The sequence below is a fragment of the Macaca fascicularis genome, chromosome 1 (assembly GCF_037993035.2).
Source record: "Macaca fascicularis isolate 582-1 chromosome 1, T2T-MFA8v1.1".
NCBI classification, from domain to species: Eukaryota; Metazoa; Chordata; class Mammalia; order Primates; family Cercopithecidae; genus Macaca; species Macaca fascicularis.
Window position 1 is genome coordinate 143,326,785 of NC_088375.1, and position 13,121 is coordinate 143,339,905.

The window sequence follows — 13,121 nt, forward strand, 5'->3', positions numbered from 1 at the left end:
ACTTTATATTTAACTTTTCTGAGGAACTGCCAAATTGTTTTCCAAAGTGGCTGCATCACTTTACAGTCCCATTCAGTAATATTCGAGGGTTCCAGTTTCTCCACATTCTGGCCAGCACTTGTTATTGTCTGTCTTTTGTATTATAGCCATCCTACGGGGTGTGTGAAGAGGTATCTCATTGTGGTGTTGATGTGCATTTTCATAATGACTAATTGTCTTAGTTATTTTGGGCTGCTACAATGAAATACTATAGATCGGGTGGTGTAAATAATAAACATTTGTTTCTCATGATTCTGGAGGCTGGAAGTCAGAAATCAGAGTGCCAGCATGGTTGGGTTATTGATGAGGACCCTCTTCCTAGTTATGTTCTCCAATGGTTTTTCTTTGGTGTGTGTATAAACAGAGAGAACTCATGTTTCATCCTCTTATTATAAGGGCATTAATTCCATCATGGGGAAGTACCCTCATGACCTCATCTAAACCCATTGACCTTCCAAAGGCCCCACCTCCAAATACCATAACATTGGGAGGCTGAGGCAGGCAGATCATAAGGTCAGGAGTTTGAGACCAGCCTCACCAACATGGTGAAACCCCGTCTCTACTAAAAATACAAAAATTAGCCGGGTGTGGTGGCAAGCACCTGTAATCCCAGCTACTCATGAGGCTGAGGCAGGAGAATCGCTTCCCGGGAGGTGGAGGTTACAGTGAGCCGAGATCACACCCGCCACTGCACTCCAGCATGGGTGACAGAGCAAGACTCCATCCCAAAAAAACAAAAAACAAAAAACAAAACAAAAAAAACATTGGGGATTAGGGCCTCAACAAATGAATTTGGAGGGAGGGACATTAATATCCAGTGTATAGCAAAAATTTTAAGAATCTTTTCATGTGATTATCAGCCATTTGTATGTCTTCTTTGGAGTAATGTCTTATTCAGGTCTTTGTCCATATTTTAATTGGGCTATTTGTCTTTTAATTGTTGAGTTTTAAGAGTTCTTTATTCTCAAAGTCTCTTATCATCTGTATGATTTGCAGGTATTTCCCCCTATTCTGTGGGTTTTCAGTTTTTTGATGGTGTTCTTTGCAGCACAAGTTTTAAATTTTGATAGAGTCCAGTTTATCTAATTTTTCTTGTATTCTTATGCTTTTGTTTTGATGTAATACTTATTTGGCGTTACTTTGGTTGCTTATGTTTTTGGTGTCATATCTAAGAAACTATTGCCTGATCCAAGGTCATGAAGATTTACTCTTAAGTTTTCTTCTAAGGGTTTCAGAGTTTTTAGCTCTTACATTTACGTTTGTGATCTGTCATTTAATATTTTAAATATTTGTGTGAAGTAGGAGTCCATCCTCATTCTTTTTGCATGTGGATAGATACTCAGTTGTTTCAGCATCATTTGGTGAAAAGACTGTTCTTCCCCTACTGAATGTTATGGCACTGTCATTGGAAATCAGCTGACCATAAATGTAAAGACTGGGTGTTGACTGACACCGATTGATTCTCTGACACCAACTTGGCATCTAACAGTTTAAATCAATTTGACACTTAACTCCTGGAATTAGAATCAGACCTACAGTTTGAAGGCTCAGTTTTTTGTTTTTGTTTTTTTAATTATACTTTAAGTTTTGGGTACATGTACACAACGTGCAGGTTTGTTACATATGTATACTTGTGCCATGTTGGTGTGCTGCACCCATCAACTCGTCAGCACTCATCAACTCGTCATTTACATCAAGTATAACAGTTCTATAAGACTGACCCCACTTTGAATTCCAGCTGAAAATGAGATTCCCAGGCTACCCACATTTCTGTCTGGCTGAGTACAAATTTGAGGCTTCCCATGGCCCCATCTTAGGTTTAGTAATTTGCTAGAATCACTCAGAGACCTAAGGGAAACACTTTACTTACATTTACCAGCTTATTATAAAGGGTACAACTCCAGATGAAAGAGATACATATGGCAAAATATGAGGGAGGGAGTACAGAGTTCCCACAACTTCTCTGAGCATGCCATTCTGTCAGCACCTTGATGTGTTCACCATTCCAGAAGCTCTCAGAACCCTGTTGTTTAGGCAAGTTTTAATGGAGGTTCCATTTCATAGACAAGATTGATGAAATCATTGGCCATTGTTCATTAAACTTTTATCTTCAGCCCTGAATGGATAAGTCATCTCCATTACTTATTCTATAAGATGTGAGTGTTTTATTAGGAACCTTAATGGTTGCTTCATCCCTTAGGGATATTGTGAACAAGTTATTTTGATAGATTGTCTTTTGATCAGTCAAATATAATACAGTACAGTCATAAAGATAAAGTGTTTCCTTGTTTTTAGAACTTTGCAAAGAAGTAGTTCTTACATTGAAGTGGTTATTGGATATAGAGTTTGGGACGATTTAATCTGCTAATATACTTAGTTTATATCTTTTCCTTTTTGGGGGGGTACACAGTGCTCATTTGATTGGCTAAGAAAACTGTCTTATCTGGTAGCTGGTAGCTTCTGTGGCGTGAAATGCAGTTGCTGACAACTTTTAATTCATTACAAGTCTGTTAATTTGTTCCTATAAATTTAATATGTTAATACAATTGAGTAACTTGAATCACTTCAGTTAAATTTAACTACTATTAGGTGTTACAAAATTTACTATTTAATGTGACTATATTTAGTAGGTTTTTCTCTCTCTTAAGCACTTTACTGACTTTAAATGGAATATTAGTTATCTGTTGTTGTGTAATAAAATTATCCCAAAATTTAGTAGTTTAAAACAACAGTAAACATTATTATCTCTCACAGTTTCTACAGGCTAGAAATTTAGGAACAACTTAGCTAGTAGTCCTGGCTTAGGCTCTCTTGTGAGAATGCGTAAAGATATTGGGGGCCTCTCACAAGAAGGCCACAATCAAAATGTTAGACATGCTGCAGTCATCTGAAAGCTTGACAGGAGCTATCAGGTCTCTAAGGTGGCTTGCTGTCCTTGACTGAAGAGTCAGTGCTGGTTGTTGACAGGAGACCTCAGTACCCCTCCACCTGGCCTCTTCATAGGGTTGCTTGTGTGCTCTCTTTGTATTGTGACTAGCTCTCCACAGAGTGAGAGATCTAAGAGACCATGGGGAAAGGGGCAATGTGTTTCATTACCTAGACTTGTAAGTCAAACATTTGCACTTCCGCAGTACTCTGCTAGTTAGACAGGCCAGTCCTGATTCCGCGATTCAATTTGTAGGAGACTGTAAAGGGGTGAGGAGCAGGCAAGGATCATTGGGGCCATTTTTGGAGGCTGACTACCACAAATGGATTTCTCTGAGTTTTAGGAAAGTAGAAAGACATGCTTTAGTGGTAAGTGTAGCAAGTTGTCAGAAATCAGAGTGCCAGCATGGTTGGGTTATTGATGAGGACCCTCTTCCTAGTTAGTTTCTCCCATGGTTTTCTTTGGTGTGTGTGTATAAACAGAGAGAGCTCATGTTTCATCCTCTTTTTATAAGGGCATTAATTCCATCGTGGGGAGGTACTGTCATGACCTCGTCTAAACCCAGTTACCTTCTAAAGGCCCCACCTCTAAATACCATAACATTGGGTAGCTGAGGCGGGCAGATCACAAGGTCAGGAGCTCGAGACCAGCCTGACCAACATTGTAAAACCCCGTCTGTACTAAAAATACAAAAATTAGCCAGGTGTGGTGGTCGGTGCCTGTAATCCCAGCTACTTAAGAGGCTGAGGCAGGAGAATTGCTTGAATCCGGGAGGCGGAGGTTGCAGTGAGCCGAGATCATGCCACTGCACTGTAGCCTGGGTGACAGAGTGAGACTCCATCTCAAAACAACAACAACAACAACAACAACAACAAGAACAACAACAACAAAAAACATTGGGGATTAGGGCCTCAACAAATGAATTTGGAGGGAGGGACATTAATATCCAGTCTATAGCAATAATGTTAAGAATCTTTTCATGTGATTATCAGCCATTTGTATGTCTTCTTTGGAGTAATGTCTTATTCAGGTCCTTTGTCTATATTTTAATTGGGCTATTTGTCTTTTAATTGTTGAGTTTTAAGAGTTCTTTATTCTCAATCAAAGTCTCTTATCATCTGTATGATTTGCAGATATTTCCCCCTATTCTGTGGGTTTTCAGTTTTTTGATGGTGTTCTTTGCAGCATGAGTTTTAAATGTTGATAGAGTCCAGTTTATCTAATTTTTCTTGTATTCTTATGCTTTTGTTTTGATGTAATACTTATTTGGCGTTACTTTGGTTGCTTATGTTTTTGGTGTCATATCTAAGAAACTATTGCCTGATCCAAGGTCATGAAGATTTACTCTTAAGTTTTCTTCTAAGGGTTTCAGAGTTTTTAGCTCTTACATTTACGTTTGTGATCTGTCATTTAATATTTTAAATATTTGTGTGAAGTAGGAGTCCATCCTTATTCTTTTTGCATGTAGGTATTCAGTTGTTCTAGCCTCATTTGTTGAAAAGACTGCTCTTTCCCTACTGAATGTTATGGCACTGTCATTGGAAATCAGCTGACCATAAATGTAAAGACTGGGTGTTGACTGACACCAACTGATTCTCTGACACCAACTTGGCATCTAACCAAGTTGACACTTAACTCCTGGAATTAGCGTCAGACCCCACAGGTTGAAGGCTCAGTTCTATAAGACTGACCCCACTTTGAATTCCAGCTGAAAATGAGATTCAGGCTACCCACATTTCTGTCTGGCTGACTACAAATTTGAGCCTTCCATGACCTCCTATTAGGTTTAATAATTTGCTAGAATGACTCAGAGACCTAAGGGAAACACTTTACTTACATTTACCAGCTTATTTTAAAGGGTACAACTCCAAATGAAAGAGATACATACAGCAAAATATGAGGAAGGGGGTGCAGAGTTCCCATAACTTCTCTGAGCATGCCACTCTGTCAGCAGCTTGATGTGTTCACCATTCCAGAAGCTCTCAGAACCCTGTTGTTTAGGCGTTTTAATGGAGGTTCCATTTCATAGACAAGATTGATGAAATCACTGGCCGTTGCTAATTAAACTTGATCTTCAGCCCTGAATGGATAAGTCGTCTCCATTACTTATTCTATAAGATGTGAGTGTTTTATTAGGAACCTTAATGGTTACTTCATCCCTTAGGGATATTGTGAACAAGTTACTTTGATAGATTGTCTTTTGATCAAATATAATACAGTACAGTCATAAAGATAAAGTGTTTCCTTGTTTTTAGAACTTTGCATAGAAGTAGTTCTTACCCTGAAGTGGTAGTTGGATATAGAGTTTGGGACGATTTAATCTGCTGATTAAATCTTTTCCTTTTTTGGGGGGTACATCTTTTCCTTTTTTGTTTACATCTTTTCCTTTTTTGGGGGGTACACAGTGCTGATTTAACTGGCTAGGAAAACTGTCTTATCTGGTAGCTTCTGTGGTGTGAAATGCAGTTGCTGACAACTTTTAATTCATTACAAGTCTGTTAATTTATTCCTATAAATTTAATATGTTAATGTAATTGAGTAGCTTGAATCACTTCAGTTAAATTTAACTACTATTAGGTGTTACAAAATTTACTATTTACTGTGACTATATCTAGTGACTTTTTCTCTCTCTTAAGCACTTTACTGACTTTAAATGGAATATTAGTTATCTGTTGGTGTATAGTAAAATTATCCCAAAATTTAGTAGTTTAAAACAACAGTAAACATTATTATCTCTCACAGTTTCTACAGGCTAGGAATTTAGGAACAACTTAGCTAGTAGTCCTGGCTTAGGCTCTCTTGTGAGAATGCGTAAAGATATTGGGGGCCTCTCACAAGAAGGCCACAATCAAAATGTTAGACATGCTGCAGTCATCTGAAAGCTTGACAGGAGCTATCAGGTCTCTCTTCAAGGTGGCTTGCTGTCCTTGACTGAAGAGTCAGTGCTGGTTGTTGACAGGAGACCTCAGTACCCCTCCACCTGGCCTCTTCATAGGGTTGCTTGTGTGCTCTCTTTGTATTGTGACTAGCTCTCCACAGAGTGAGAGATCTAAGAGACCATGGGGAAAGGGGCAATGTCTTTTATTACCTAGACTTGTAAGTCAAACATTTGCACTTCCGCAGTACTCTGCTAGTTAGACAGGCCAGTCCTGATTCCGCGATTCAATTTGTAGGAGACTGCAAAGGGATGAGGAACAGGCAAGGATCATTGGAGCCGTTTTTGGAGGCTGACTACCACAAATGGATTTCTCTGAGTTTTAGGAAAGTAGACATACTTCGGTGGTAAACTTAGCAAGTTATATTTTAGGAGAATGTTTAGCTTTTTTGAGTAAACCATAATCTCTGAATGTTTTTAAAGGGGCTAATTTTATGCTAGTTTTTCATATTCCAAGCAAGTGTTACAAGTGAGAAAATATGTGGGTCTTTTTTTTGCAGATTATTTAAAATATCTGACAGTATACATGGGAGTGCTTATTCTAATGAAAGTGAATTGGACTCTCACATTGGCTCAGTGAAAATTGTACAAACAGAAATGAACAAAGGGAAATTAAGGAACTATAGCAATAGTAGGCAGAAATTTCAATATTCTGCAAATGTGTTTACAGCAGATAATGCTTTTTCTGCTTCTGAAATCGGAGAAGGCATGTTCAAAGACCATCTTTTCCAGTTTCTTGCCAGCCTCATGATATTCAAAGTAATTTCTTGCTTTTTCAGTTCGTTTTATGAGTACAGACTAATCTGCATTTCTCAGCATATGGGAAAATGTAAAAATACAGTAAATTTGAGTAGATTATCTGTCTGTGCAATTTCTGCATTTTTTATTATGTTGCATTATTTTCTAAGCTGGGCTGTGTGTTAAAATATTTTATCCTGTGTGCTAAAAATATTTTTAACTTTGCTCTCAATAAAAAGTTGTGTTAGTTTTATTGAAACAGTTTTTATGGAAAGGTTAAAAATTCATTTCAGGTCCTAGCTTCTGACCATTACATTTTTTTTTAATGTTTATATAAATATGTAGGATTTTTTTCCAGAGGTAACAGAAAATGGTTTAGGTTCCTTGAAGGCTGTCACAGAAATTCGTATCCTTTAAGTTATTTACAATAGCTGCTTTATATTTATTAAATCATAATTTTAAAACATTTTGTTTAATTGTGTTTCTGTTTATTTTGGTTGATGCAGAAAAAGAGGGTAAAGTTAATCTTTTTGGTAATGTAAGAGGTACATGTGGCCAGGTGCAGTGGTTAACGCCTGTAATTCCAGTACTTTGGGAGGCCGAGGCAGGCAGATCATGAGGTCAGGAGTTCGAGACCAGTCTGACCAACATGGTGAAACCTCATCTCTACTAAAAATATAAAAAATTAGCTGGGCGTGGTGGTGTGTGCCTGTAATCCCAGCTACTCAGGAGGCTGAGGCAGGAGAATTCCTTGAACCTGGGAGGCGGAGGTTGCAGTGACCTGAGATTGTGCCACTGCATTCCAGCCTGGCAAAAGGGTGAGACTCCATCTCAAAAAAAAAAAAAAAAAAAAAAAAAAAAGAAAAAGAGGTATGTCTGTGATAGTGCTACTCAAGGTGTGACTGCAGACTGGTGCCAATTTGTGAACTGTTTGTTATCAGTTTATGACAAGTTCAGTACAGAAGTCAGATTTGTATTATTGGCAGAACTCTGAGCATATTTACTTACAAATGGGTAGAGATTACTTCTCATCCTTTGAGAAAGAGCAGCCAAATTGGGTTGAACTGGGCAGGGGAAATGGATGAGAATGGGATATTGTATGGATTGGGGACATTTCCACAGATCTAGTATTTTTGAAAATCTAATTTGGAGTTTATACATAGGATCCAAGTTTCATGTCTGGGCATTTCCAGCATAAATATTTTGAGTACATTTGTGTGTTCTGGAGGTAACATTGTCTTTGCTTCTTTAATACCCTTTGTATGCCTATAATAGTGCATTTATTCTGTTTTAATTCACCAACAGTTTATGTGACTATTTCCCCATGATCTATGAATTATTTGAAGGCAAGGATGATGACTTACTTACCTGCCTATTTCCAACTACATTGAAAGGCAAATAAAGTAAGGCAGGTAAAGCAAGGAAATTGTTCTGGCAAAAGTATAGACATAAGCAAGGGTGAAGGTAAAAAAGTATGAAATACATTTGGAAAGAATAAGCTTTCCAGTTTGACTGAAGGGAAAGATATGATTAAAGAAGTAATAAGAAATGTTGGCTAGTTATCTTAGGATCATATCATATAATGTCATGAATACCAAGGTCAAAAGTTTATTTTATTTTCTTTTTATTTTTTATTTTTCCCCCAGCTTTGTTGAGGTATAATTGACAAATAAAAATGGTATATATTTAAGGAGTACAACATAATTTTTTTATATGTAAACATTGCAAAAATAATTACCACAAGCAGGCTAATTAATGTATCTATCACCTTTCATAGTTACTTATTTTTTGTAGTGAAAATACTTACAACCTCTGTAATAAGGAGAAACCATGTAATATTTTTGAGCAGGTCAAATATCATCATTAAAACTATGCTTTAGGAATATATAATTAGTGACTCAATGCTTGGGAGTGTTCTAGCATCCACAGAAGTTATGGTCTAGTTGACAAAATGAAAACTGAATTCCAGATATTGCACAGCTGCGCTAGAGAAATCTGGCAACAATAACTCTAATCCTGGGTACGCAAGGGATCATCTGAGATAATTCTGAAGAATGGTTAGAAAATATTTGCCTGACTTCTCATGAAAAATCGCCTCCAATGCAGATAGTAAAAATGAGGGAGAGGGATCAATAAGAGGGTTATACATGTTGATATAGTAACTATAAACAGAGCCAGTGTTTAGCACTTTATTCAGCATGGTGTCTCAATGCTGCCACACTTTCTTTCCTCTGGTGATCAAAATAGGATGGAAACATGGGAAATACATTAGCAGTAACCTGTTAAAGATGTTTAATTATCTGTACAATGGCTGATTCTTCTTATCCCTTACTGGAAAGCCTTTCCATAATATGACACTGACTTTTAAAGAGCTTTGAGGATCTTTATGCTATATTAGCACAGCTGAAGTGGTTCTGTTGTTTAGGGGTCTTTATTAGTTAGGACTACTGCTTACACGTGTGTCCACTGATTTATTGTCCAAAAAGTTCATTTTGTATAAAACTCATTGTCCTATACCTTGTTTCCAAGTATGTATTTAAAGTGGAAGACTGAATGCTATTTGTGATAATTTGAGAGTTTGCAGATTACTTGGGCACACCTTATTTTCTTATTCTCTCTAAATATTTTACTACATTTGAATCCTCAGGGTAATAGAAGTTTTCTCAGATTGATCCTACCACAGTAGTCTTGTCATTTTCAGTTCTGCAGACATTTTCCCCATAATTTCAGTGACACTGCTGAGAGTTTATTGAATGTAAGGCCAAAAATTGATTTCAGTTGTTGATAGTGATGATAAATGATGTTAGCAGTTGAGTTTTCCTATGAGCTGAAACACTGATTCTATAAATTGATGTGGAACTATCTAATGAGAGAAAACCAACATAATGGCCCACTTGTGGGCTTGTTACAAATAAAAATTTGATAGTAAGAGACATATTTTGAAGGAAAAATGAGATTCCTTCTAAAGCTGATAGATTTTCAAATTCAAAATTATGTTTTTGTTTTGGCACAGATATGACACTTTGCACACCAGAAAGTAAAATGAGGATTTATAAATTAACTGCTTGATGTAATAATTGCAAACCTATATTAACTGAGTACTTACTGTGTGTCAGGCACTGTTCTTGGTATTTGGGATATGTCACTGAAGAAAACAGACAATGTATCCTTGCTTTTGAGGAGATATCATTCTTGGGATGAGGGTGGGGAAGAAGCTAGATCTCAACAACTGTAATAACATATAAATAAGTCATAGAGTTTTTTAGAAAGTGGTGACTATTATGGAAAAAGAAAAAAGTAGAGCAGGGTAAGGGGGTTAAATTGGGACTGCTGGGATTCGTGGCTCAGGGTGTAGAATTAAACAGTAGTTAGGGTAGACCTTGAGAAGGTCAGATGTAAGCACTTAATGGAGGGAAAAGAGCCAAGGAAATATGGAGGGAGGAACAGTCTAGGCAGGGGAAGGCCTCATGGCAGGAACATGGCTGATGGTTTTGAAGAACAGCAGAGTTCAGTATAGCTAGAGGAGATGAGTCAGGGGGAAAGAGTAGTAGGACATGAAGTCAGAGAGATAAAGGCAGGGGCTGATGCGGGGAGGGAGTGGCAGTGGGAAGACAAGATCATGTACAGCCTTATAGCCATATACTTTGAGAGAAAGGAGGAATTTGATCAGAGAAGTAATATGATCTAAGTTTAAACAGGATCACTACAGCAATCCATCAGTTCTTGTATATCTTTATAAAAATCCAGTTGTTTAAATAACTGTGTACTTGTGTTCTCAGATAATGTTCTTAACCGTCTTATATCTTCTAATAGATTATAACAGTCTCAATTGTAGGAACTCATTTTCTTCTTTATTTACAACCTCCCACAGCTTTCTAAATCTATTAATGTATTCTGTATATAGTGTTCAATGACTGTAGTTGATATATTGTAAGAAGAATACCATGTAAATACAGATATCTCCCAATCTGTCAATAGACCCTCACCTTGGAGGGGGCACAGTTTATTCTTCATATCTATTTATATTTTTGAACTTTCTTATAGGGGAAGGATGATTTAAGTTCTTCCTGTCAAGCCAGTGTGTTGATAATTACAATTAAACCCACCACCTAACACAATTCAATTATCAAAAACAAAGAGATTTAGTATTAGGTAACCAGAAACACATCAGCTAATGAAGTACAATCAATGCTTAATAAAATAGTTGACTGAAATTCTGTACATTGAAGAAGAGATAAAAATCAAGTGGCCTTGTCAGGTAAATAAGAAAAAGCACTACTCTGGAAAAGATAAACCAGAAGTAGAGTTCTGATTTACTTGCCATTACGTACTTGCATCTCTTCCATCATATTTAGCACTCAAGTATAACCCTTATTTAATCTCTTATTTCCCTATAGGAACTTTGCAAGTTCTTTTCAGAATATGGAATGTGACTGGAGACTAGAATAATTTATGATAATTCTTTTCTTAAGATGCCAAATAGCAAATGTTAAAACCTCATCATTAAACGTTGTCAGAATGAATATTAATATAACTTAATTTTAAAATTAAAAGTAACCAGTTTTTAAAATTCTGAAATATTTGACTCCTTAATGTTATTGTAAGTGGCAAAATTTAGAAGTGTTTTCAAAGAATTTCCATATTTCAACTATATACAGTCCAAAGCCTTTGATGATGTATTTTATTTAACTTATTTATTTTTCTACCTTTCACTAGGTTGTGATCACTAGATTGGGACAGCTGGAATTTACTAGATCTTTATGTTTGCACTGCCACACTCAGTGTCTAGCACATTATAGGAGCTCAGAAAATATTTGGTAAATGAATACGTGTGATTTTCATAGGTGGATTTGTTTGTATTTGAGTGTGGTAGTGAAATCTCAGCTCACTGCAACTTCTATTTCACAGGTTTAAGTGATTCTCCTGCCTCAGCCACCCAAGTAACTGGGGTTACAGGTGCGAGACACCACTCCTGGCTAAGTTTTGTATTTGTAGTGGGGACAGGGTTTTGCTATGTTGGCCAGGCTGGTCTTGAATTCCTGACCTCAAGTGATCTGCCTTCCTTGGCTTCCCAAAGTGCTGAGATTACAGGTGTAAGCAATCCCGCTTAGCCAGGAATGATTTTCTTCTAGATCTGCATTGACAAATAAAACAGCATGATAGGCTGGGCGCAATGGCGCACGCCTGTAATCCCAGGACTTTGGGAGGCCAAGGCAGGTGGATCATGAGGTCAGGAGATCAAGACCATCCTGGCTAACACGATGAAACCCCATCTCTACGAAAAATAAAAAAATTAGCTGGGTGTAGTGGCGGGCACCTGTAGTCCCAGCTACTCTGGAGGCTGAGGCAGGAGAATGGCATGAACCCAGGAGGCAGAGTTTGCAGTGAGTGGAGATCCCGCCACTGCACTCCAGCCTGGGCGACAGAGCGAGACTCCATCTCAAAAACAAACAAACAGCCCCAGAGCAACATGACCGAATAGGAGCAGCTCCAGCCTCCAGCTCCCAGCGCGAGCAACACAGAGAACGGGTGATTTCTACATTTTCAACTGAGGTACTGGGTTCATCTCACTGGGGAGTGCCAGACAATCAGTGCTGGTCAGCTGGTGCAACCCGACCAGCGAGAGCTGAAGCAGGGGGAGCCATCGCCTCACCTGGGAAGCACAAGGGGGAAGGGAATCCCTTTTCCTAGCCAAGGGAAACTGAGACACACAACACCTGGAAAATTGGGTAACTCCCACCCTAATACTGCGCTTTACCAGGGGTCTTAGCAAACAGGACACCAGGAGATTATATCCCACACCTGGACGGGAGGGTCCCATGCCCACAGAGCCTCCCTCATTGCTAGCAGAGCAGTCTGAGATCTAACTGCAGGGCAGCAGCGAGGCTGGGGGAGGGGCGCCCACCATTGCTGAGGCTTAAGTAGGTAAACAAAGCCTCTGGGAAGCTCGAACTGGGTGGAGCCCACCTCAGCTCAAGGGGGCCTGCCTATCTCTGTAGACTCCATCTCTGGGAATAGGGCATAGCTAAACAAAAAGCAACAGAAACCTCGGGAGAGATAAATGACCCTGTCTGACAGCTTTGAAGAGAGCAGTGGATCTCCCAGCATGGAGGTTGAGATCTGAGAATGGACAGACTGCCTGCTCAAGTAGGTCCCTGACCCCTGAGTAGCCTAACTGGGAGACATCCCCCACTAGGTGCAGACCAATACCTCACACCTCACACGGCGGGGTACACCCCTGAGACGAAGCTTCCAGAGCAAGAATCAGACAGCAACACTCGCTGTTCAGCAATATTCTATCTTCTGCAGCCTCAGCTGCTGATACCCAGGCAAACTGGGTCAGGAGTGAACTTCAAGCAATCTCCAACAGACCTACAACTGAGGGTCCTGACTGTTAGAAGGAAAACTAACAAACAGAAAGGACACCCACACCAAAACCCCATCAGTTCATCACCGTCATCAAAGACCAAAGGCAGCTAAAAC

The 13,121-nt window shown here is 38.7% G+C and overlaps 1 protein-coding gene across 1 annotated transcript in view; it reads left to right on the top strand.

Annotated features, from left to right (window-relative positions):
- The window catches only part of LOC107126966 (probable ATP-dependent DNA helicase HFM1), a 117,852-nt gene that overhangs the window by 14,110 nt on the left and 90,621 nt on the right, over window positions 1–13,121 (top strand). The window contains 4 exon segments of the mRNA XM_074036510.1: window positions 6,401–6,615; window positions 6,618–6,659; window positions 6,997–7,044; window positions 11,244–11,314. Coding sequence (XP_073892611.1) covers window positions 6,401–6,615; window positions 6,618–6,659; window positions 6,997–7,044; window positions 11,244–11,314 — 376 coding nt within the window.